Below are 27,044 nucleotides of genomic sequence, written 5' to 3'. Positions count from 1 at the left end.
TGTGTGTGTGTGTGTGTATATATATATACATATATATTACTAATTATTATTTTTATTACTGTGATGTATATAAAAGCACCATATTATCACCTCATGATACTATTACCTTGGTTCCACGATAGATAGATAGATAGATAGATGTTTTGAATTTGGACAATCAAATACTGTAAAATCCAGTTTAGTTAAATTAGATTAATTTTTCAGACAAATCAAACTTTGTTCTGCATCTGCATTACACAGAGGCAGAATACTTTATAAGTCCCGTCAGGGAAGTTACAGATGTTATCCATTTTTTTTGTTATCCATTTATTGAGGGAAACATAACCTGGGGGGGCTTTAAAAAGCAAATGTGTTTTTAAATGTGTGGCACAGATGACTACATGAAAGCAAAAGACTCCCTTTATCCGACAGTGAAACGACAGGAGGTGCATTGCTGTCCATCCGAACACCTAATTATCGCTTACTGAATGCAAGGTTGTAGTTTTGTGGGACCCCTGGGATTTCCAAAGCCTTTCAGAACATGGTTATACGTGTCACCGCCTTGGTAGTAATTACACTAAAACAACCTTCCTTTACCTCTTTATCTGTCTATCTGTTGGTTCTTCAGTCCAATGCTCTGTCTCTCTCTCAGCCACACACACCCTCTCTGACATTGTTGTTTTGACTGTGATTGTTGGGGTGTGAATGGGAGAGGTTGTCCCAGCTCTGACGTGCAGACCGGGGCTTCCCCCTTCTTCTGACGCAATGCTCTCTTAAGGGTGGACAGACACGCAGGCCAGATGCTAATGGTCAGAGTTTGGAGTCATGAATTACGTCCTGAAATCCATCTAAACAATGAGTAACTAAAGATTCGTAATAGAAATGGTTAATATACAGCCAATTGAGTCTGTATAAACAGGTTTGGACTTATGAATAGCTCTCAAATATAGTCTGTCAGAGTCGTGAGGAAGTGAAGGGTGATGATGTCTATGATGTGAGAACCCTCAGTGCCAGCGGTATGAAGTATGTAGTGAAGTATGTACTGCCTGCTTGAGAAATCTGAGTCGAGTTACTGGGGATTAGCAGTCTGTTTGAACTTTGAGTTACAACAGATGTAAAAAGTATTCTGCGTCTTGTGTATTTATTTTATGGAAAGGGAAAGAGCAGGAAGGAGGGTGAAGAAGTGTGAGATTGAAATCAAGGGAAGAAGTTGTTCTTTTTCTTTTAATGTGGAGAACTCATCTTCAGTCTTGTGGCTTTTTCTCCTCTGGTCTTCTAAATTAATGGATTGATAAATTGTCACTCATGTTGCTTGCATCAAATGTGCATTTCCAGGGAGAACCGCAACCCTAATCAAATCTATTAAGGAATGTATGCCTCAAATTTAGCAGAAATGTTATGCTAAAAGATTCTGAAAGATGAACTTTGCGAGAACTGGATCTGCAGCTGCCAAATATGCGAGCACCTAAATCACCTCTTTCCTCTAAATTGTAGGCATTTGGTAAGGAACGCTGCCAGATTTTTACGTGTTGGAATACATCTCCTAATATGATTTCTTTGCGGTGTGTTTATTTACAAAGTCCAGCACTTTAAGAGGAAACAGCATCTTTGAAAATCTAGCAAAATATGTGGTGTTAGTGATTGCCGTAAGAAAATGAAACGGTATAAATTAGTACATCAAATTTGATTGAAACTATGGATTAGCTCAACTCTTCAGTTGGAGTTTTGGTCTGGATCTGAGCCTTGAGGGGTCTAGTTTTGGTCTGGTTCTTGGAGGGTGTGGTCTTGACTCCAACTAAGGTTTTTTGGTGAGCTTGTAGTTGTTTTATCAATCATTGATTTATGTAGTGAAGTGTTTTATCGACCCTGATTCATGTGTACATAATTTTTTGTGCCACTGTCTGTTACAAAACAATATGATAATCTTATTTTTTTTTTTTACAGCACTTCTTATCTCAGAAGGCCGTTTTACAGTCACACCTCAAATTTGTCATATTTTGAAATTAAACTCACTCAAATCCAGCTTTGTGAAATCAGACGTGAACTTTGCACTCCAGCTAAGAGGGAATGGAAGAAGTTAATCAGCTTTGAATGTAATCTCATTTTCAGCATATATACTGTAAATGAATTTTCCTTTATCAAATCTCACATTTTATCTCCAGTGCCTCAGTATTTTCCAGGTGTGAGAATTTTGCATTGCAGTGCTGAATGTACAGGGAACAGTGTTGTGAGACTTGAACTTTTAACTTTTTCTGCCAACCTGTGAACTTAAAGAAATAGTTCTCCCAAAATGAACATTTGCTCAGTCTCAGGCCATCCAAGATTACATTTGGTACAAAAGAATTTGGAGAAATTTACCATTGCATCACTTGCTTATCAATGGATCCTCTGCAGTGAATGGGTGCCGTCAGAATGAGAGTCCAAACAACTGATAAAAACATCACAATAATTCACAAGTAATCCACATGATTCTAGTCCATCAATTAACATCTTGTGAAGTGAAAAGCTGCATAACGAATAAATCCATCACTAAAACGTTTTTTACTTCCAGTCGTTGCTTCTATCTAAAATACGAGTCCTGTATCCATAATGTTGCTTTCTCCAGTTGTCCCGTCTGAATCAGGAGAGAAATGTGCACAGATCAAGCACTGTTTACAAGCGAAAACATTCCTAACCAAATATATTGGTACATTTTGATGTGAGAGGGCAACAGGGGAGGAAGCGTTTTTCACTGGAGGAAGCGTTATTATGGATTAAGCGACTGTTTAAAGTTAATAAAAGCCTTAATTATGGATTTTGTTTTGTAGAAACATGCAGCTTTTTACTTCACAAGATGTTAATTGATGGACTGGAGTGGTGTGGATTACTTGTGGATTATTGTGATGTTTTATCAGCTGTTTGGACTCTCATTCTGACGGCACCCATTCACTGTAGAGGATCCATTGGTGAGCAAGTGATGGAATGCTCAATTTCTCCAAATCTGTTCCGAAGAAGAAACAAATTCATCTACATCTTGGATGGCAAATGGGAGAACTTTTTCTTTAAGTAAACTATTATTGAATAAACCATCTTTTTAAGATGTATACATCATGTCTTGTGTAATAATTAATGTCTGTGTGTGTCTTATAACCATAGGGAGAGACATTGAAATGGTTTGGGTTGTGCTGTGGTGTGGTGTCACAGCATTTTAGAAATGAACTCTGTTGATTTGCACATGCAGCCATAAAACTGAGCCCTTTTCTGCCAAACCAGAAGTCAAAAGTCCACGCCTGAATGTTGTGTCCACTGCTATTCAGGAAATCATGCTGGACAAGCTTTGATGAATGCCCTGAAGACTGAATGCCTACGTTCATGTTTGCCATCTTTCATATATTTCTTAAAAACATTTATGCTGACAGACAAACAGACAGTGCTGGCATGCAGCTCTCCAGAGGGTGACTATTAATCTGGATGGTGTCAGAATAATAAAAAATGGCATAGTCTTGGATTGGCTCCATTATATGTGACTTATTAGGAATAGTTCACCTCTACTGAGGGTAAGGTCCAGTGAATGGTAATTCCTCAATAGAAGGCCCGCGCGCAATCTGTGCCCACAGAACTTGGCAGAAAACTCCTCAGATTTCCGCAAAATTGGACGAGCCATCATTCATAAATTTCTACATCAACTGTATGTTCATTCACAGTACCAAACTTTTAATACGGCATTTATGAATTGCACGGGTGAATCTGATGATCAGAAGGAAAAGAAAAGAGGAAAATGGCATAAAGAAAAATTTAATCTATTATAGTTGTTTGACGGCACTATATTATATATTACATTACATTACATTACATTATTGTATTGCATTGCATTAATGGGTATTTGGGAAAGGAAGTAACTATAATGAAAATAGTATATAGGCCTAATAGAAAAAGTAAAAATTTTAAATTAAGTCTATTGTAGTTATTTTATTTTATTTTAGCATTGCATTAATTAGAATTTGAGTGAAGGAATGTGCTTAACTATAAATGTCATAATTCTAAATAAATAAATAATAATAAGTCTATTGTAGCTTTATTTTATTTTATTTATTTTATTGTAATGAAATATCAATAAAATGTCATAATGAAAAAAGCCAATAGGGACGAAAAGGGGAAAATGTAGTTTAAGTGTAGTCTATTGTAGTTTAAGTCTATTTATTTTATTTTATTTCATTTTATGCTATGATATTTTCTAAACATGTTTTGTTTTTATGCTAAATGTAATTTCTTAACCCTGGATATTTTTCATGAGATTCACCAAAAAAAAAAAAAACTGTGCCCACTCACTCATAGAAGTTGCAAGAAGCCGGCCAATTAGATTGCGATTAGTACTGCTGATATTTGACCATGCAATCTACATCAGACAGTTTGTGGGCATCTCGTCTAATGATGATACTGTGGTTGAGGTTTGCAGTTATCAGTTTGTTTCCCAGGCAGAACATCTCTGTAGAGGGACAGTGTTCAAAGCTCTGTTAATATCACTATGCCCGAAGGCCTGATAAGATACTGACAGAAAAGCTCTCTTAACTGCTTAATGGAAAAGTGGTTTTCGTTTGATCTATTTTTGCAATATAACAGACTAAAGGGGGCTGCAAATGAAAGATTGTTTATTAGTCTTTTTATGAGTTTAAATGAACATTTGGGCTTCATTTGTAAGATCTAATCTTTGCCACCCATCTACTTTTCTTGTAACACAACTGCCTTTGAATGGGTTGATTGTTCTTAGTCAAAATTCAAACCCATTCAATACCTCTTTGTTGTCTGTAAATCACATTCATGGATCCTTGCTAAAGTGTCCATTTGTCCCTTTTTATTCTGTCATGTCTTATTTGATGCAGTTCCGTCCTTAGTATTTAGTAGCTGTGTCTTTTTGCCTCTTGTCCTGGTATGTCAAGAGGGTTTAAGCAAAGCCGCTGTGAATGGAAAGTTCCTGGCCCTTGACCTGGGCTTTTTGAAGATGTGGCAGTGGTTGTGAAGCCAAGAGCTGCCTGTGGTGCTGCCTGTCAGTCTCAGGCTCATCCAGACCACCCCACACCACCACACGCGGACAGGAAGCCCTCCCTCAAACAGCGGCCTCCTATAGGAACTTCCTGTAGTGGATAATCAGGACTCTGGCCTCATTCAGAAAAAAACCCAAAACACCTCTGATATGCAAAGTGCTTCCTGTGAACAAGTTTGTGTTTGACTAGGGAAGCAGTTAGTGAATGTTAATGGATGTTTAGACATGCCAAAATGTCTGTTATGAATGATTGCTACTGGACGACAAGCTTGAATGGGATTGTAGCATATCCTTTGAGTGGTTAGGTTTAAAGCAACGATTCCAGTTCTCTTTATTAATTTCTTTTGACTACTATGTCCCAGCTAACAAAATTATGTTCTAAGAATGTGTTGCTAACGTTCCCATAAAGTTATGAAAACATTACTTCTGAATATTATCTGAACAGCCAAAATATCCAAACTTTTTTTATTGGTTATCCCAACATTGCAGGACACATTAAGGGAATGTTGCATTTAATCATTTTGCAAACATTATGGGAATGTTTTGAAAAATGTAGTAATGTTTAATAAAAAATTTGGTTAATATCCAACTTTGAATGAAAATGCTATTAATGTTACTGAAAGAACGTTTGTTCATAGCTTTAACGTTCTCCAGTGTTCTGAGAATGTTTCCAGTTAGCTGGAATGATGAAGCAATACTTGTACAAATGAATGTCTAAACATTATTTTACGGTTTATAGCTGGAATTGTGATTACAGCAGCTTAACAGAAGCAATATCAGACACACGGTCTATTGTAATAGGAAAGCTATATTTATCAGATAAAATAGATTTACTGTATACACTTTTGAAGAAAAAAGGGCTTCATGATATTAGGGTGTTATGAAAAGTCAGTTATTGCTATACAAAAATGAATACTTTTATTTAGCTAGGATGCATTCAATTGATTAGAAGTGACAGTAAATAAATGTTATTTCAAATCATCCTAAAAATATATCATGGTTTCTACAAAAATAGGCAGCACATTAATGATTTTTTTGAAGGATCATGTGACACTGAAGACTGGAGTAACGGCTGCTGAATATTCAGCTTTGGCATCACAGGAATAAATAATGTTTTAAATTATATATATTTTAAAAACATTATTCTGTGTAATAATAAAAGTGTCATCATATTTCTCAATAGTACTGTATTTTTGATCAAATAAATGCAGCCTTGTTGCGCAAGAGAGACTTTATTTCAAAAACACACAGAAAAACTCAAGAAGTGATTTTCTGCAGTGTTTTTTCAAATAATTAACCAAACGGGTCATTAATTTCACTGTTGAGCACTGTAAATTCCAATAGCAAATTGGATTTATCCGATATCATGTACTTTCTGAGCAGATAATTGTTTTTATCCTCATATCCCCATATCCTCAGTGGAATTCATTTATATGTGAACATCTGACTGCAGAGTCAATTATGACAAGGAAGAATGAGAGGTCAAACCTGCTGTCTGAAAACTTTGACTACAGATAGAGCTTAAATGTGATGTGTGTCAGTGTTGAAGTTAGCTTAGCTAACCCTGAAAGGTGAACACATCTCAAAGGTTTCAGAGCCCAGAGGATGTCTAAATGTCTTTAGAAGAGGCTTCTCTCCTGGCTTGTGTAAGCCACATCTGTGGTACGTCTGCTCATAAGGCATGTTCCTTCTCCTTTTGCTTTAGTGGAGTTCCAAGCTGAGACGCCACAGATGTGCCGCTGCGGTCAAACCCCTGCAGAAACCGCTTTCCTGTAACAGGAGCGAGTTACAGTACAACCACAGGGAAACATTTTTCCCACGAGCTTGCCCTTCCAGCATCAAATATGTGGCTCGTTTGGTAAAAGAGTGACCTGACATTTGCTGGTGCATTACTTATAAGGGTAATCACAACAGTGCGGCTTATCTGGAAATCAGTATGAGAAATAAAATTGGATGTGAACACCAGGAATATCTAAATATTGTCCTGAGCAGATAAGAGTGGGGTTAATAGGACATCTGTTAGTGGTGGTGTTAGATGTTGTGGAGGCTGAAGTTTCGTTGCTTATTCTGGCACAATGTGTGACTTTTCCTACCTCTGCTTTATTTAAGGAGGTCATGAAAAAAGCATTTAGCTTCAGATATTTAATACATTCTGGAATATTTGAGTCGCAAAGGGAACCTGTAGACTTCTTTGTGCACTCCAGATCAAATAAAGCTTGACTTTTCCTTTCCCTCCTATTGCACATGATTATGGCTATTATAGCTGATTATACTTTTTTTTGTGTGTGTAACTTCTCATGCTTTATTTTATCCCAGCTTAATATGCAGAGACAATTAAGCCATTTAAGGGGCATTTCCCCAAAAAGTGGCTTTGTCATTTGACCTACAAGATGCATCAGTGTTTTTCTCTATTTGTGAAGATAACATGTCCTTACAGGACAGTATATTTAACACTTATCTTAATACATGGCTTTTATTTGATTTTACTTTATTATTTTGATGTGAACGCTATTGTTCTAAAGTTTGGGGTCAGTAAGATTTTTTTTTTTTTCATTTTGAAAGAAATTCATATTTTTATTCAGAAAGGACATCAAAGTGACAGTTATAATGTTACAAAATATATATTTCAAATAAATGCTGTTCTTTTGAACTCTCTATTCATCAAAGAATTCTGAAAAAAAATTATTAGAGTTTCAACTAAAATGTTAAGCAACCATTTTAACATAATATTAAAATAAATATTTAAATCGTTTAATCTATTTTATACATATAATATTAAATTACAAAGCATTATATGTAATTTTTTTTTAATATTACAGTTTTGGCTGTATTTTTGATCAAATAAATTATCTTGATGAGCACAAAACACTAAAAAATCTCATTATATATATATATATATATATTGCGTTAAAACTGCTAAATAATAAAGATTTAATAATAATGTTACTACTACTACTACTAATAATAATAATAATAAATATTAATATTATTATTATTAAGCTCTCTCAGTTCAAGGCTCTACCTTGAGGCTCTACCTCAAATATGATTAGAGTATGTTTTTTCAAAATGTTATGAATATTTGCACTTTCAAGAAAGTATAAAAAAAAATGTTTAGTTTTGAATGTTGCATAAGCGTACAGAGCGTTTGCTAACAGATGAGTGAGTTTGTGTACAGGCAGCAGTGTAATCTTAAATTGCTGTGCTGGAAAGAAATGCCTCACCGTTTGCAAAAACAGCCGTAATGAGGGCTGTTTCCACATGATACGGCATGATTGCATTTTGGTGGTGTTTGTAAACGGAGCTGGAAACCATTGGCAACAACAACACGGTACAATTCATGCAGTGCCTAACAATATCAGTATTGTGCCTGTAGGTCAGTTTTGATATTGTATCTCTGTATCAGTGTTTTAGTGTGGACACAGTTGGGGTAGCACTGGGAGTGGACATGCGTTCCGACCGGTGCCTTTTCGGATAGTCAGACGAGCATGTGTCCCCTCCCGGGGAGAGACAAATAAGCAAGGCTGTAAAAACAGGCTGCCCGTGCAGCCACAGCTGCTCTGACCATTTCCTGTTGCAGAGGTCAAAGGTCATGGTGTGCGGTGCACTGCCCGGGCAGCATGCAGGGTCACTCAGAGGGGAAGATGTGTGGGTAGAGACAGCAAAGATGGAAGAACTGAAGAAAAAATAAAGCGCATGATGATTGAGCCTTTGTGTTCGGCGCTGGAGTGCAGGAAGTGAAAATTGCCAGGCTATTAAGTAAAACAAGAGGGAGTTTTATGTCATTGTGTGTTTTTATGGAGTTCGATATCAAAAGAATTCCTTCACTGAGAATCATTATCTCTTGATCTCTCTCGCTTTTGGTCATCTCTCTGTCACACATTCACTCTTTCTTTATTTGTGTAACTTGATAGTGTGTTTCATTATGCATTCAATCTCAAGTATGCAGAGGCACGATATTGATGGATGAATAATTATGTTGTATAATCTCCAAAACCGCAATTACCATTTCTGTGTCTTCTTAAAGTACATAGTAGGTTACCTACAAATAAAAATTGTCATCATTTACTCACCCTCATGTTGTTCCAAACTCTAATGACAGTTCATAGTGTCTGTTGAGCTCCAAAAAGGACAAAAACAAAACAGGGTTACACTTTATTTCGATAGTCCCCTTTAGACATTCTATTAACTATAAGTAACTTTGTAACTACATGTCAACTACATGTCAACTAATTCTCATTAATTTGCAACTACATGTCTACTAACTCTCAGAGTAGACAGGGTAGGTTTAGGGTTAGTAGAATAAGTTGACAAAGAAAGTGTTAGAAGATATTAAGCACAGTCTACTAATACTCTACTAACTGCTAGTTGACATGTAGTTGCAAAGTTACTTACTGTTAACAGAATGTCTAAAGTGGACTATCGAAATAAAGTGTTACCCAAAACAGTATAAAAGTAGTTTATATTAAGTCTTCTGAAGTCATATGATGGCTTTGAGTGAAAAACAGACTGAAATATAAATTGTTTTTACAAAAAAAATCTTCCCATCTGAATACAAACATTACAGAGCTACAGTGGAAGGGAAGATTGTCTGTGAAAAAAAGTGACCGAGGCAGCATTTCTGCAAAATGGTTTTACATTGCTTCTTGTACATTTTGCGACACTTTCAAAGTGAAATGTCCAGTGAGTGGCACTAAAAGTGTGTTAAGTTTTATCCAAAATGGGTGAACAGCAATCTTGCAACGTTTTATTACGCTAGTTGAAATTAAATGTCCAGGGAGTGCCAATAAAAGGCTAATGTTCTATCGAGTTTGAAAATAACATACTGCCTACAATAAATCTAACCGAGTGTTAACAACAGTAAATATGGAGATGAAAAACACATTTGCTTAATCAAATTTTATTGTAGCTTGCTTTTTCAAGTCTTTGAGCTATTTCATCATGACTTGTATTTCACAGATGCTCAAGCGCTCCACATCACAAGTGCAGTGCTGTACCAGGTGCGCTAATGAGCAAGTTTACTATGTCAGAACAGGCCGCATATATGGAGCTGATTATGTGATGCAAACGACAAAATGTATTAGTTTACAAATCATGCACTGTGGTAAAAATATCTGCATTTATAATTTGTGTGAAAATTAATACAAGTTGTTAGTGTTTTACTGCCACTAGTGGTAATTTCAGTTGGATACTGCAGTGAAATGTATGTATAGGTGTGTTTTTGGAATTTTGCAAAAAATTTTGGTACAGTAGAGGCGTGTTTTTTTCCAATGAGCCTGGGTTGGAAAAACTGCTTCTGTGAGGTCTGATTCTAACACAAAGCCTGTAAGTGGTGAAGAAGACATGAAATATAGCACACAAGTTAGTTGAAAAAGTCCTCTTTTACACTGTTACTAGAGGCTGTAGTTGTTGTGACTTTTCCATGAAGCCAAAAGGTGGTTTGGTGGAGAGATTCCAAGCATGTGAGGACAATCAGAAGTCATTTCTGAAAACATGAGGCAGCTAGTTTTGCATGATGTCACCTACTGCATCTCTCACACCATAAGAATAAGAACCATACATCCTCTGTTAGTAGCCTTCACATGTGGTAATCATTGACGTTTTGCTCTATGACTCTGTGTAAACATATCAGTATTAATCAGTAGACCGGGTGGGAGAAGAGGCCTCATGGTTTCTAAATGGGTGGGGGACATCGTCTTGGCACTAGCTGCAGTATTACAGTTCACATAAGAACCCTTAAGACCCTGAATTGAGGAATATCTGAGGTGACATGAATATATAAGAGTTTCCATGAAACAGGCCAAAACTGAAGGTGATCATATACAGCAGCACTCATACAGAGTTTGGAAAGTTATTATTGCACACTAGTTTGTAATACCATTTTAAAAGTTTGGGGTCAGCTGGTGTTTTGTTTTTTTTCTACTTCAAATAAATGATGTTCTTTTGAATCTTCTATTCATCAAAGAATCCTGAAAAAATGTATAGCACGGTTTCCACAAAAATATTAGGCAGCACAAGTGTTTACAATATTACAGTTTATATAATACAACATTAATAATCAAAAGAAATGTTTCTTGACCAGCAAATCAGCATATTAGAATGATTTTTGAAAGATCATGTGACACTGAAGACATCACAGGAATAAATAAAATGTTTAAATACATAAAGAAAACACTTTTTATTTGTATACATATTTCACAATATTATTGTTTTACTGTATTTTTAATCAAATACGTGAAAATAAATTTGATCAGCCTTGGTAGATATCAGTTACCTTTGTCACAGGCAGTTTAACAGATTGAATATCATGATTTATGAACAAACTTCAACGACAAAGACATGAAGAAGATATCCATCCGTGTGCATAATGTAAGATCCATATGATTATTAACATATGGGGATACTGTAGCTAGGTTTTGTTATAGTTAAATACATTTTAAATGAGTTAAATTAGTTTCTTCCTCATTAAATGGCTCCCTAGATATTTGACCATTTCTGCAGTCCGTTCTGCTCTATTGTTTTAGGTTTACTGGAGAAAGTCCAGGAAGTGATATCATAGGATTCTGGAGCCTGTTACACATGTGTATATTCATGTACTCAATAATTTCAGACACATTTATGAACACATGAGTGCCATAGGACATGGTTGAATGTGCAGTTGGACAAGTTTTTATGTCCATATAGTGAATCTCTTGGGAGGTTCAACGATTGTGTCTAGGAAGGCTGATATTCTTTGAACGTTTCTCCATAACGCTACATTCATCTGATATAATTTCTGTCCTGGGAGAAGCAATTACAGCCTTTATTGAGGGAATGATCGGAAAAGACTGTTTTCAGCAGAGCTGAGGAACAAAGAGATGACTGTATCTTTATACCAGATTCCCAACATTGGATTAGGTCACTTTTCTGACAGATAATTAGAGAATAGTGTGTGTGTGTGTGTGTGTGTGTGTGTGTGTGTGTCAGAGAGGTAGGGACAGAAACAGAGAGAGTGACTTCCAAATATAATTTATACACCCTTGAATGGCTCTGAAGATAGTAATAAGGTCTCAAAGGTTTCAGAAGGTTTTAGTGATAATTTATAAAAAGTATTTTGCATTGACTTTTATGCATTTGGCATATAAAAAGATTCAAAGATTCAAAGTGACATACATTGCATTTAAGGTACTGTATTCATTTGACCAGTTCATGTATTCCCTGAGAATCAAACCCATGACCTTGATGTTGCTAGCACCATGCCGTACTGTTTGAGCTGCAGCATTCCTGCAATACTCAAAATACTTAACAGAAAACAGTGTAAGATTACAGATTATTGGTACTTAAGGGAGTCATTTTGCTATTCATGATCATGTGATGCGAATTTATTCATTTAAAAACTTACGTTGTCCTTCTTTTTATGCTTTTTATGCAAACATCACACAGTAACCAATTTGAATAACATTTCTAACATTGCTTATCATCGTGCACACATTCTAACATCTCAGAAAATGTTTTAAGATGCTTTAAACTGCAGAGTGGGTCCATTATTTAGCTTTATCTTCTTCAAGACTTCTTCTAAGTCTTATATTTCAACACTTTTGAGTGTTCTTTGAGAGTTTTTGGACCTAAGAAGGTGCACAGGGTAACATTACTTTCTTACTCTGAGATGTGCTTCTGTTTTAGCATATTTCATTTATTTTGTCATGTTTTTAATCTTAGGCGATTATGCAGATTATTTTTTTAAGCCATGACGTTTCTGCATGACTACATTTTCATTTCACTCTTAGTAAACCCATTTATTGCAGTCACTTATGACTATAAAGTCATTTATTTTTGGAAAACAGAAATGATGTAATGGAAAAACATGAAAACATCCTCATCACATAGATTAATATTACTTTTTGCATTTTAGAATCAGCTCTCATTGGTTCAAAGAGAGGCTACACACACCGGGATACGTGTAAAGCTGCCACATGCACTTTGTTTTGTCCGCTTTTCCTGTCTTCTCTCATATTTTCCATTCTTTTTGGAGCTGAAACATGTCGAGAGTCTCTGTAAAGTCATGAGCTGCATGAGTGTTCGATGAAAGCCAGCCTGAAATGAAAATTCTGCATGACAAATCCGCTAAGAATGTGGATCATTCATGGCTGGCTGTAGCGGCCTGGAAATACTGTGGTCTGGTTCACTCCAATCAACAGTTGAAAAACAAATACTGGTGGTCTGGAGCAGCCTGACAACTTTGTAAAATCTTTAAACCTAGAAAGCTGCTTGCATAAACAGCTAACATTACATGCGGTATTGTTATGTGGGCTACGTATTGAGTAATGGATTGCCCACCTCTTAACACCATAAATGAGATACAGGTCACTGAAATCAAAACCTTGTTGCGTTACAATTGAGGATGGAAGCAGATTTTACTGGACATAGCTGTGGAAGTTATTAGCTGTAATAAAAGACAATGGGAAATCATTTCGTTAGCATTTTTAATGTATTACCTGTTAATTACAAAATAGTAATTTTGACTGGGAAATATTGAAGGGATCATGCCATTTTATTAAAATAGCCAATAGGCTTCTATGATTAGCTACTTCCTAGTCATTTACAGGTGATATTTTAGGAGGGACTTTCTTATTGTACAGAGCATTTGATTGAATAAAAATATGTGAGTTTGATATGAGTCATGAGTATTTATGATCTGTTTTTCCTACTAAAAGTTAATTTTGTCAATCTTTAGGAGCACACTAGCATATAGATGAACTCAAAGCTAACAGATATGGACTAAAAGCTGCAAAACTCTCTTTTAGTTCTTTGAAAGGGGATTCTGATTTGTACTTGTTGGTCAAAACACAGCATTTTCTTTTGTAATTCATTATAAACATCCTTTCGTTTAGCCATCATGGATTATATCATGATGTCATTACTCTGATCTAGCACCATCTGTGTTTAATATTGAAGACCAAAACATGAAATTGTGCTGGCAATATGTGCGAGCATCCCGAGCAGCTGTGGAGGCAGGAAATCCACTGTAGGTCACTGATGAACCATGTGCAATCAAAGCAGGAGTCAGGTGGTTATGGTCAAGAGCGTTCCACATGGAAGACATCGTGGGAGAATTAAGTGCTTTTTCCATGACAAGCCATTTGTTGGCAAGCTTCCTTCTATTACATAATGCATTTGCAAAAGGAATGGGTCATCTGTTGGTTACTTCTTGGCAGTGACCTTTTAGAGTCAACTGTCAAAAATAAAGTAGGATAATATGCATATAGACCAATTTGTAATGCTCTGAAGAATATCAAGATGTACAGCTGTTATCAGTGAATGAGAACTCTTTAGTATTTATCATTCTGAATATATAAGACAAGATGTGATGTTGAAGATATTTTGAATGCATTATTATTTTTGATTTATTTAAAGGATAATTTAACAAACGTATTAATGTGTTCTTTTATTTATTTTCATATATTTCACTAATTAAAAAATGTATGTAATATATAATATTGATTTTATATCATTATATTTTTTATTAAACGAAGAGATGGAAAAAATTTCCTGTTGCTTATTACTTGTTGCAGTCATGGCTGATTTGGAGCGAAAGCAATAGGGGGAAAAAAACACCAAAAAAAGCATATATGGAGGGTAATAATACTGTCTATTAAAATAGTTGATGTCATCTCAAAAATCTTTGATTGTCATTTCTGATAAGCCGAGATACCAAAACTTTTGCATGGGGCCACATTTGTTGGAATCCATACTGAGTTTAATCCTAATGAGAATCAATGATATTCATTGTCTTTTTGGCAGCTGCACACATGGTTGTCTGGTTTAACATGATTCAGATGCATTGGAGATCACGTTTAGGAGGCCTCTGAGAAGAAATCTGTAGGCTTATTCTGAAGAAACACAGCACGAGTCAAATGTGCATCGATGGCAATCTTTATTGCAACAGTGTGAGGTGTAACTTAAGCTTAATTCATGAGCAAACAACTGCAAAAGAGAAGACAAACTGCATCTGCATTATACAGTACACAGCTGACAATCACGTAGTTTGTTGCTCTTACTAGTAGACTGAAACAAAACAGGGACGAAAACTAAGATAAGTGATGCATCCAGCTTACTCTCACTGTAGTCAGCATGAAACCCAGCAGATGTTTGAATTCCCAGTGCATGCAGCAGAAAGATCATAGCGACCTGATTCCAGAGCTTGTTGATGTTGGTGTGAGAGACAGGGCTTGCAAAGAGAATATTTATTTCCAGATTTCTGCTAATTTAGGAGGCCAGGGGACATAAGGACTTCTCAGACTGATGGAGAATCACTGTAAATCTAACAGAGATGCTAGTTTGAGCACACATAAGGGGAATAAGCTCTCTAAATTTGCTACTACCTTTGGAGGGCCCCATTAGTTCATGTTTTTAAAACTGAACAGCTGTGTCTCAGTGGTGTCATTTTTTGTATTTCATTTGATAAAGTTCTTTCAAGGTCAAATGAGTGGTAATTTGGTATGAAAACCATTTTTTATTGTAATTGTAAGTTGTAAACTGGAAAATAATTGTAGTAACATTGGACTTTTCAACAGGGCAGACTGGTTTATGGTGCTTTGTTATTAAATCTACCATATCCAATTGCCATGCTAAATTCAATTAGCATTGACTGACCATACAAGTATGTTAACTATATGTTCATTTCTTTTTACAGAAACTGGTGTGCGTATGTGGTGACCAAGTCTGTGAGCTGTGTGGTGGAAGATGGAGTGGAGACTTACGTGAAGCCTGACTATCAGCCATGTTCCTGGGGCATTCAGTGCGCCCGTGTTGTAGTGTAAGTGTTTCCCTTTGTTTTCTCTCTCTAAAGTGTTAAATCTTTGTTTTATTTGTCATACCTTCCATAAATTATACAACGGTTATCGGTATATTCAGTATACAGTAGATTTATTGAATAAAAAGTGTTGTTTGTGTGCCTGTCAGAGCATCAAGCCCAACAGATGTCTTTTTCCGAACAATTAGTAATCGGCTCCATTTTATGTTGCTTCATAAAAGGCTATAGCACTGCTGGAAAATGTATGTTAGCTATGTTTTGGACTATGGTAGCTGGTCCAAAATGATATTCAATGCTTCAAGCTGGTACACCATTTTGGTCCAGCAACAAACCAGCTACCTAAAGCAGTATTTCTCTGTAACAGGTGGCTAAGACCAGCTAATTACCAGCCTGGGCTGCTTTGAAGCCAGCTAACACAGTCAAAGCATAATAGTGGCGAAATGGTTGTCTCTATGGGTCAGTTGCATCAGTTGTGTTGCAAAGTTGCAACATAGAGGGGACACTAAGTTAAAACATTTGTGTCAGTATTTGTTTATTTTTTGCTCCTTATTAATTTCAAATACAGTTTCTAAATGTTATGTGAAATACTTATAAGTATCGTATTTCAGTGGAAACCGTAAGTTACAGAAAGGAAAATTAGAAATTCATGAAAACAGAAATTCAGAGCACTTCTGCTTACAAATTTGAAGGCTGCTACTGGATCGCAGAAGGTAAGCGTCATATTATATGACTATGCATTATTTTACAGCGCCTACTAGTTACAATCTGCCTAAAGAACAAATGGTGCAACCAAATTAAGTACAGAGCTTACAAACACTATCTTAGTAGTCACTAAGTCTCTAATGTGGATTTTGTGTTCCAATTTAAGAACTTACGAACAACTGGTGCAACCCAACCGTAATGTTTACACAAACAGTATGAATGATGTAACTTGCTAACATAGGCAGCAAAATAAACAGTCTGTTTTTGCTTGTGGCATGAAACAGGCTCCAAAGTTGTGTACCATTTGCTGTATGTTATTTAGCTTAATGCTAGTTGTATATTACTTTACCATGTCACATAAGCACATCCATATTATGTATCTGTTTGTTGATATAAACATGCACCTATCGGACTTCAAAACAGTCAGAGCATTTGATGTAAAAGCAAGTCTGTTTTTCTGGCCTTTATTTAGTGCACTCTAAATAAGGGGAACCATTATGTACTACACCAACTAACTTCAGCCAGGAAACAGATGTTGAAAATTATCATAACATTTATAGATAATAGAACATATACCACATCACATTTTACTGGAATTATGAGTCATTAAAGTCTAAGACATACTAAAAACATTGTGTTTACAAAGTAAACCTAATGTCAACAAATGGAGATAAACATAATGTAGTTTGAGGATGCCAGGATTAGAAAGTGTGTGCAATTGTAAGGTGGTTTTCAGTTGCTGGAAACGTACTGAACTCCAGCTGGAAAAGCTTAATCCAACTCCTTTAGATTCAGCACACACACATACACACACACACACACAAACACACTCACCACTATCTATGGAATGAGGTGGCACGCCATTCCAAGATCTACAACCAGCGCGCCACAGGAATTAAGCTTAAAACCTACTAAAATACCACCACTTATTTTTACACTCACCCAGTAGAGTATGGTGACCCCTTTTCCCCCTCTTTTTCTTCTCACGGGAGTCATGGAACAAACAGAGCGTGGAGACAAGAATTCAGCGGCTTAAGAACTGTAACCAGAAGTCCTGGGAAAAAAAGAAATGCTGACATTTTCCTATTCCACATTTTAATGGTGCTGATGTACAGGTTCAAGGCTGTCTTCAAGGATGTTTTACTATATGTATTTGTTTATTTGAATGACACAGTGAACTTGAGACCTAGACTACTGGTCAGAATTACAACATAAATAAAATGGCTCTGATGAGATGGTCTTATACTAGAGTTCTCTCTTAAAAATGTTTTTTAAAACCCTAAACCATAAGTATTCAAATTCAGCATGTAGATATATGGTTTCTGGATGATAAAACATACAAAAAGATCCCATACATTGAATGCCATATCTAAGGATGTGCACTGTTTCTACCATAATCCAGCCTTTCATTAAACAAGAGTTTATGGAACTGGCCAGCATATGTCTGTGTGGCAACTAGCAAAAGTCATATGAATGTTCTGAGAATAAATTTTTTTACGTATATGGTATGTATGTCTTCCTCTATTCTTAGACCAAAAACTCAGTCCAGCAATACAGCCTTTGTTTTTCAAGTGTATGTCGGCATGTGTGGGTCTCGCTCTGACAGCGATGAGCAGAAACTAATTTGTTTACTAGAGAGTGTTGCAACACAACATTGTTCCCAGAAGGGATCAGTTTGTTTAAAGTGTGAGACTGCTTGAATATATTAGACAATATACAGAATGGTGAATTGTAAGGTAATGCATGTACTAGGCCTGGATAGTTTTTGTTGTTTTAGATTGTACTGATTGATTGTATTCTTTGTAATTTGTAAAGCATATAATTTGTATTGTATTGTTTGTTTGTTTCTCAGTCCCATGTATTTCACAATTCAAACTAAACATTGCAAGTTAGGAAATACTTGGCAAGATTGGCAAGATTTATTGCAACAGTGTCCAAACTAGGAAATTTCAAGCTTTCATTCAAGTGGTTTTCGTGTGTTTTATAGGTACAGGACCTATATGAGGCCCAGATACAAGGTGTCTTACAAAATGGTAACAGAAATGGAGTGGAAGTGTTGCCATGGATACAGTGGAGAAGACTGTAATGATGGACCAAACGGGGGATCTGATACTCAGATCTCAACAAGCAGACCTTGGCCTAGACCACAACCAGGACAAACTGGAACTAATACCGGTCATGGACAGAGCGGAGGGAATGGTAAGCCAATGTTTTCTCATGGCCCTCAGACTGAGCTGCAAATCTTCTCAATGAAATTTTAACAGTATGTTGCACCAAAAAGTCTCTCACTGACTGTTTATAATTTTGGAGGATACCAAAACCCATTGGTTATATTTGGATGTCTTTGTTGGCTGTATTTGCTCACGCAGTTGTCTAACAATGTCTGGCCTTGTTGATGTTCTCGAAACTTCCATATCTGCACCTTTAAAGCACTGTTAAATATCCAAATATAACTGAGGCTTTATAGAAATCCTCTGAAACATTCAAACTGGCCACTGGAGCAATGCTTTCATTGTTAGAGTTGACAAGACTGTGAATTCTGTGTCTGCCAAACTATTGCTAATCTTTAATTAGCTACTGACTAAAATTCTGTCAGTAACTACTCACCCTCATGTCATTCCAAACCCGTAAGATCTTCATTCATCTTCGGAACACAAATTAAGATATTTTTGATGAAATCCGAGAGTTGTCTGACCCTGCATAGACAGCAACGGAACTACCATATTCAAGGCCCAGAAACATCAGTGTTCATGTGACATCAGTGATCCAACCCTAATTTTATGAAGCTATGAGAATACTTTTTGTGCGCAATGTGCACATGCATCGTGGTACTGTCATGAATGCTTGCCGAAGACTGACACAGAAGAGAAGAAATTGTTGAATAAAGTCATTATTTTTGTTTTCTTTGTGCACAAAAAGTATTCTCGTAGCTTCATAAAATTAAGGTTGAACCACTGATGTCGCATGGACTATTTTAATGATGTCCTTACTACATTTCTGGGCCTTAAACGTGGTAGTTGCATGTCTATGCAAGGTCAGAAAGCTCTCGGATTTCATCACAAATATCCTAATTTGTGTTTCAAAGATGAACAAATGTCTTACAGGTTTGGAACGACATGAGGGTGAGTAATTAATGACAGAATTAAAATTTTTTGGTGAAGTAGCCCTTTAAAATTACCATTGTGTTTGATCTTTGCCTAGGGAAAGGTGACAATGACAAGATGAAACAACTGGAGGACAAAATCCAGAAATTGGCCAAAGACCTAACTGGCCTGCAGTCAACTCTGCGTGGCATGAATGAAAAATTCCAAGAGGAAATGCGTAAACCAGGTTTTAACAGTGGCAAAACACCAGCTGATGCAGCCCAGCCTGAAATGAAAGAGACCATCCATAACATTCAGACCAAGCTTGATCAGTTGGACAACCGTACTCAAGCTCATGACAAGACTCTAGTCAGCATCAATAACCACCTCGTGAATGGAAAGGGTGGAGGCAACGATCTAGACATTGGAGGAGTAGGAGGAAGCAGGTTCAACACCTTGAAGGAGGAAATCCTCAGAGAGCTTGAACGTCGAGTGACTCTTTCCTGTTCTGCCTGTCAATCTGGAGTGGAAGACTTGAGACGACAACAGCAACAAGATCGGGAGAGGATCTTGGCTCTGGAAAAGCAGATTAACGCCATGGACCAGCGTCACCGCCAGACTCTTGATGGTTTACGCCGAGACCTCAGCCGGTCTCAAGGCTGCTGCGACACTGTGACAAACCTCAGTAGACGACTTAATGACATGGACAGGAAGATAAGCTCAACGTCAGAGGCCTACGACAAGCTTCAGGATTGTCTGAAGAGGGAACTAGGAGGATTTGGAGGTGGTGGAAAATTTGGAGTAACAGATGGACAAGGACATGTTCCTATAATGCCAGAAGACCTTTTCAATAATAATCTAAAAGACCTGGAGAGACAGCTCAACAACACTGTCCAGAAGGCAGAGGAAAACTGTGCTTATATGGAGACTAACATACGGGACTCATTCCAGCTGGAACTCAGAAATCTTCGCAATGAATTCAATAATCGTATTCTTGACCAGGAATACAGAATTAATGACATGGACCTTGATATTGGACTTGTTAAAGAAACTGTATTTGATCTTGATAAGCGCCTATCTCGGCTTGAGAATACAACATCCTTTATAGACAGAAGGTTAAGCGAATGCTCTGGATGCTCAGGCTCAAGTTCTGGGTCTAGTCCAACCGGTGGTAGTCCGAGCTCTGGAGAGACGGTGAAGTCTTTAGAGTGGAGAGTCGTTGCAAATGAAGATGAGATCAAGAGGTTTGACACACGACTCAAGGATCTCTCGGTGTCTGGTGATTCTCTTGAAGATAGGGTCATTAACCTCAGCCATGATGTTCGCAAGATCAAAGCACTGACTGGAGACAATGGGGAACACTTTAACAGGATTGTCATGGAGATTGAGAACTGTAACGTGTGCAGCACAGTGGAAGATGACCTAAAGAAACTCAAGAACATCACAAACCATTCCATGGACAGATGGCAGAAGGAAATGAATTACATTAAAGGTCAAATTGACTCGGGTTGTGTGGACATTTGCTCCGGTTTGCAGGGCAAGATGGATCAGTTGAGAAAGGAGGTACAGAAATGCAGTGGTCAGTGCAAGATCACCCTGAATACTCCTACAGGAACGGAATCGGGAACAGGTCACCTGGATGACCCACAGAAACCACTGGATGGACACAGTGTCATCAGCAGTAATACCGGTGACCTCAGGTCAATTCAGGGAGAACTGTCTGAAGTCATCTTAACCTTCAGCTCCATCAATGACACTCTAAAAGGTCTGGAGCATGTGGTCCAGAAACACGACAGTGTTATCACCGACCTTGGAAACACCAAAGACAAAATAATTTCTGAAATTGACAAGATTCAGCAGGAAATGACAGAACACATAGAGGATAGCAGGATACGCTTTGACAACGTTGACCGAGATGTACGCCGCTTTGGGAACAACTTTGTGGTCGAGATGGGTGACTGCAAGAGGACTGGCGATGGTCTGGATAAGAGGCTCTCTAAACTCGAAGTGGTTTGTGGTCGGCTTGACTCTGTCTCAGACAATCTCCAGAAGATCAAAGAAGGCCTGAACAAACACGTGTCTAGCCTGTGGAACTGTGTCAGTGGGCTAAACAACACTGTGATCTCACACAGCGGGTTCATTGAGATCCTCCAGAACACACATTTGGATGATATCCACGGCAAGATCAAGAGACTCAATTCCTCAATGGTCCACATTCTCAAGGAGTTCCAGAGCTTAACTGAGAACGACTTGACAGGTCTGACTTAAGTGCTTGAAATGAAAGTTTATGTTTTTAACTTACTAACATTGCAGCCTGTAAGAACATATTCTAAATGTCCAGCAACCGTAACTAATATAGCTCTTATAGTTTAATGGATATCAGGTTTGTACACCATTCTGAACTGAAATGGATACTAGATATTTTGATTCATAAAGCAATTACTTTGTTGAATGTCTTTGAATTACAATTCAGCAAACCTCTCTTGCTGTCATTCCATTTCAAATTCCTATTTTATGGAAGCATATAGGCAGCGAAATTCAATTTAAAATGCAATATGCAAAATGACAATGCAATATTCAAAATGGCAATGTATTTCTGTATTTAAATTTACATTTTCCATTACCCATAGTTGCAAAGTTTGGTGCAAAAGGAAAATGAAAATGAAATTATATAATTTACATTTGCCATTTCCAACAGTAGTCTTAATATGTAAATTGCATGCAAATTTGAACGCTTTATAAGTTGCGAAATGAAAATGAAAATGTATAACACAAATTGATATGATATGTGTAACATGTCCAAGCAGAAATGGTAGCAAAATGATCATTTAAATGCTATTTGTCCTAAATGCATTTAGACTAACAGTTAGAACACTTAGGATTGCATTTTCATCATGACGCTGTGGGATATTTCAAGCAAAATTCAGTGCGGCTTTGAAAATGCATTCCGAGCTGACCACGCCCACCCTCCGTCAATCATTGCTTCAAGGCAGGGATTGGCGGAAGCGTGTTACGTTTGGATCGTTTGAAACATGGCAGCTGGAGATCTGATAAGATCGTTGAATTCACTGACAGATGAAGTGGAGCGTGAACAGAGAAATATATGAAGCCTATTCCAAGCTAAAATTAAACGTTCGAACGACCGACCGATCGAACGTCTATCCGAACGTCTTGAGCTTTGAGCGTCTTACACTGCGGGTGACCCACGTGACGTCAGCGTCTTAAAATTTGCGGGTGTTTAAACATTTAAGGAGCCAAGCTGCTGTGTAAAGACTATAAATGGACATTACAAGCATTACAATAATGATATTTTATACCTAAAATAATACTCAACCATTTCCTGCATCCTGCTGTACTTCCCTGAATAAGTATTTAAAGGTGTTGTAGGCTAATAAGTCGTTCTGAGTAATAAATTGAAAAAAGCTCCCACCTGTATATGACTAAACAAAATAACATGTAGTTTACTTGAAGTTCTGTTATAAATGTGTCTATTAGGAACATTAATTTAAATTAATTAATTATACAAAATCTGAATAAGTATTTAAAGGTGTTGTAGGCTAATAAGTCGTTCTGAGTAATAAATTAAAAAAGTTCCCACCTGTATATGACTAAACAAAATAACATGCAGTTTACTTGAAGTTCTGTTATAAATGTGTCTATTAGGAACATTAATTTTAATTAATTAATTATACAAAATAGTATAATTTCCCGAGTTTTTGAACGAAAGTCCTGAATGACTGTTATTAAAGGTCATTTAATGAATTTTAATGATTTTCAATGCCCTGCAGACCCCCTGCCTTTGTTGGAAAAGTAAATAAATAATTTTAATTATGTTTGCTTATGTTATAACACTTTTCAGTAACATTTCATACAATGCCATTTTAAATTGAATTTCGCTACCTATACGCTTCCATACTATTTAACTTCCTCTGGGGTGTGCCCATTCAATTTAAATTCCCACACTTTCAATAGGAAATGATTATTCAGTTTTGGAATTTTCAAAACCCTGATGTATATGAAAAGAGACAAACTCTTTTAATTTCTTCTTTTCTGATTATAGGTTTACCTGGACCACTAGGTTCGCAAGGAGAAAGAGGGCTCCCAGGTCCACAGGGACCTCCAGGTAATGATGGACCACCAGGTAATCCGGGCTTACCTGGGCCAAAAGGACCTCCAGGTGAGAAACCTTGTTTTTGTTCATTCATTTTGTCATGTTGGTTAAAGTAATAGTGGAAATGTTCACCCAGACATATTTTGTCATTGTTAACTTATTCATGGTGATTTTTGGAGCTTGGCTTAGCATGGATAAAAAAAACAAGATTGGAATGACATGAGGATGAGTAAATTTCACAATGACAATTTAAATTTTTGGCTGAATTAGACATTTCGTATTATTTGGCCCCATATTTTTTTAAATTACTCACATTTTGCTTTCTCCTATTTTAGGTCTCAGAGGAGAGCGAGGTATGTATTTAATTTGCTTTTCATTTTTTAACAGCCATATCTTAGTCAAACACTGAGGTTATTTTGATGTGTGCCAATGTCTGAAATGAAGACAAGAATTCAGTGAGATACGTGTAAATTTGTTTACACATTTACAAGTTCAGTTGTCACTTGGAGGAAACGCTTGTTTTGTTTACTGTGTTGAGACGTACTGCAAGTGCTAGCACAAGTATTTCAAGTGTAAAGAAATACTCTTTGAGAGAAGCAGTCAATCAGCGGAAGTTAAAAGCAGATAGTAAGTGTATTTATTTCTTGTCTCATTAGTGTTTAGCACAGTTGTCGTTGTTAGCAAACACTTGTTTTGTTTACTGTGTTGAGACGTGCTGAAGTTGCGTTTGGTCTCGTACTCTATCGCACACCTTGTCAGTGTCATGCGCTTGCTTAGCCCTTTGTTGTGATAAACAGTAAAGTGTGTTTAGCTGAATTCAATTTCCGTTTTGTCAAACGGGTATAAAAAAGGTTAGTATACCGTGGCAGCCCTCGTGTGAAGACCAAAGAGTGTAAAGACCATCAATTCTACCGTGTGACTCCAACGGGCAGGGACACCGGCAAGGGATATAAGTATTGCTTTTGATTCATCCTCTTTTCTCTCACAGCTCCTTTGAATCACAATTCAGTCACTATTACCCTCCCTTTTAAAATCCATTTTGTAGTTGTTTATCGAGCCCCAGGACCACTAGGTAACTTATTGGATGACTTAGATGGGCTGCTCTCAACCTTTCCTGAGGATGGTACTCCCCTAGTTATGCCTGGAGACTTCCACAGCCACCTAGATAAACCTCAGGCTGCAGACTTCCACACTCTGCTTGCCTCTTTTGATCTCAAGAGTGTGTTAACTACGGCTACTCACAAATCAGGCAACAAACTGGACCTTATTTACACACGACACTGCTCCACTGATCAAGTGCTGGTTACTCCACTGTACACCACGGATCACTTCCTCCTCACTCTTAACCTCAACATGATTCCTGACAAACACATACCCCTCCACATGTCATCTTTCGATGTAACCTACGCTCCCACTCACCCTCCCGGCTATCTGCTATGGTTTCATCTTCGCTTCCTCCCCCTAAACAGTTAGCTTCTCTTCATGCTAACAGTGCTACTGATACTTTCTACTCCAGTCTTACATCTTGTTTAGACACTGTCTGCCCCTTGTCTTCCAGGCCAACCCGTACCACCCCATCTGCCCCTTGACTGTCTGATGTTCTCCGCGAACATCGTTCTAGGCTCAGGGTTGCTGAAAGGGTGTGGCGTAAATAAAAAAATCCTACTGACCTTAATATGTATCAGTCTCTCCTCTCTTCCTTCTCTGCTAATGTCTCCACTGCTAAAAGGACATACTATCATAACAAAATTAACAATTTGAATAACTCTCGCATGCTTTTTAAAACATTTACCTCCCTCCTTTGTCCTCCTCCTCCCCCTCCTTCATCTCTAACAGCTGACGACTTTGCCACGTTCTTTATTAATAAAATTAAAACCATCAGTGCACAATTTTCCACACCACAATCTGTCAAGCACATCTTACCAGCAAACATACACTTGTTCATATCCTTCTCTTCACTCTCTGAGGCAGAAGTCTCCAAACTCATCCTTTCTAATCATCCTACTACTTGATCCTATTCCATCTCTGTCAACCCTATTGGCAAAGGGCATCTCAGGAACCGCACTCCAGTGGTTTGAGTCTTACCTCTCAGATAGGTCCTTCAAGGTATCTTGGAGAGGTGAGGTGTCCAAGTCACAACATCTAACTACTGGGGTGCCTCAGGGCTCAGGTCTTGGACCACTTCTCTTCTCTGTCTACATGGCCTCGCTAAGTTCTGTCATTCAGAAACATGGCTTTTCATCACTGCTATGCTGATGACACTCAACTTTACCTCTCATTCCATCCTGATGATCCGACGATAGCTACTTGCATCTCAGCTTGTCTAACAGACATTTCTTGCTGGATGAAGGACCATCACCTTCAACTCAACCTTGCCAAGACAGAACTGCTTGTGGTTCGCCATCCCAAAGAGGCACAAAATCACTTTCACAGACTTTTAAATTAAATGTTCCCTCCTGGTGGAATGACCTGCCCAACTCAATCCGAGCAGCTGAGTCCTTAGCCATCTTCTAGAATCGGCTAAAAACACATCTCTTCCATCTTTTTTGATCCTCTAACTCTAGCACTCTTTATTCTAATTCTATTCTTTAAAAAAAAACTTGATCTGTTTAGACTTACACTGTTGATTTACTGCTTGTTTTCTTTTTTTTTAAACTAACACTAGCTTTTCTAATCTTTTTGTATTCGATCTATTTGTTTTATTTTTATTTATTATACAAATAACAAAAGAAAAAAAAAACTCTTAACACTAGCTTGCTCTATTCTTTTTCTATTCTATCTGTTTTCTTTTTATTTATTAGATAATTTAAAAAAAAAACCTTGGTACGTGTACTGCGTTAAGCTAACTGAGACTTGTTATAGCACTTGCATATCATTGCTCTTTTGTTGATTTTGAATTGCTTCCATTGTCCTCATTTGTAAATTGCTTTGGATAAAAGCGTCCGCTAAATGACTAAATGTAAATGTAGTGTATGTTTGCATGGGAGTCAGCAATTTTTCTGTCTTAAGTGTTGTGGCATGTGTTCAGTTGTTATTGGCAGTACTGGGTCAGTAGTTGAGCCAAAGGCCAGCAGCTGATAACTAAAACTGGTTGTGAAAAGAATGTCTATATTAGAATATAGGGATGAATTTTTAAAAACAAAAAGGGCTTTTTAAAAAAACTGTTGTGATTCTCATTTCAGGTTTGGCCGGTGCAGATGCCAACATACCGCGTCTTTCCTTCTCAGCAGCTCTCACAAATCCAATGGTTACATCTGGAACGATCATTTTTGACAAGACCATTGTAAATGAAGGAGGCTATTATAATCCACGAACAGGTAATCTTGACACTGACTATAAACAGTCTATTTGCATTTCTGC

The 27,044-nt window shown here is 37.2% G+C and overlaps 1 protein-coding gene across 3 annotated transcripts in view; it reads left to right on the top strand.

Moving 5' to 3' along the window:
- The window catches only part of LOC107586607 (EMILIN-1-like), a 31,711-nt gene that overhangs the window by 1,344 nt on the left and 3,323 nt on the right, over positions 1 to 27,044 (top strand). For 2 of the 3 annotated variants that reach the window (XR_001609380.1, XM_016274051.1), the window contains exons 2-7: positions 15,669 to 15,791; positions 18,478 to 18,689; positions 19,692 to 21,830; positions 23,634 to 23,750; positions 24,020 to 24,037; positions 26,867 to 27,001. Coding sequence is in view for 2 of the 3 variants with exons in the window: in XM_016274051.1 (XP_016129537.1) it covers positions 15,669 to 15,791; positions 18,478 to 18,689; positions 19,692 to 21,830; positions 23,634 to 23,750; positions 24,020 to 24,037; positions 26,867 to 27,001 (2,744 nt within the window). In the remaining variant the exon portion in view is untranslated. Of the gene's footprint in view, positions 1 to 15,668; positions 15,792 to 18,477; positions 18,690 to 19,691; positions 21,831 to 23,630; positions 23,751 to 24,019; positions 24,038 to 26,866; positions 27,002 to 27,044 lie in introns of all 3 variants that reach the window. The other variant, XM_016274053.1, reaches the window with a different exon arrangement.

Source organism: Sinocyclocheilus grahami, unplaced genomic scaffold, assembly GCF_001515645.1.
Source record: "Sinocyclocheilus grahami isolate Dianchi unplaced genomic scaffold, SAMN03320097.WGS_v1.1 scaffold84.1, whole genome shotgun sequence".
NCBI classification, from domain to species: Eukaryota; Metazoa; Chordata; class Actinopteri; order Cypriniformes; family Cyprinidae; genus Sinocyclocheilus; species Sinocyclocheilus grahami.
The sequence above is the reverse complement of the archived record's forward strand: the minus strand, read 5'-3'. Positions and strand labels throughout refer to the sequence as shown.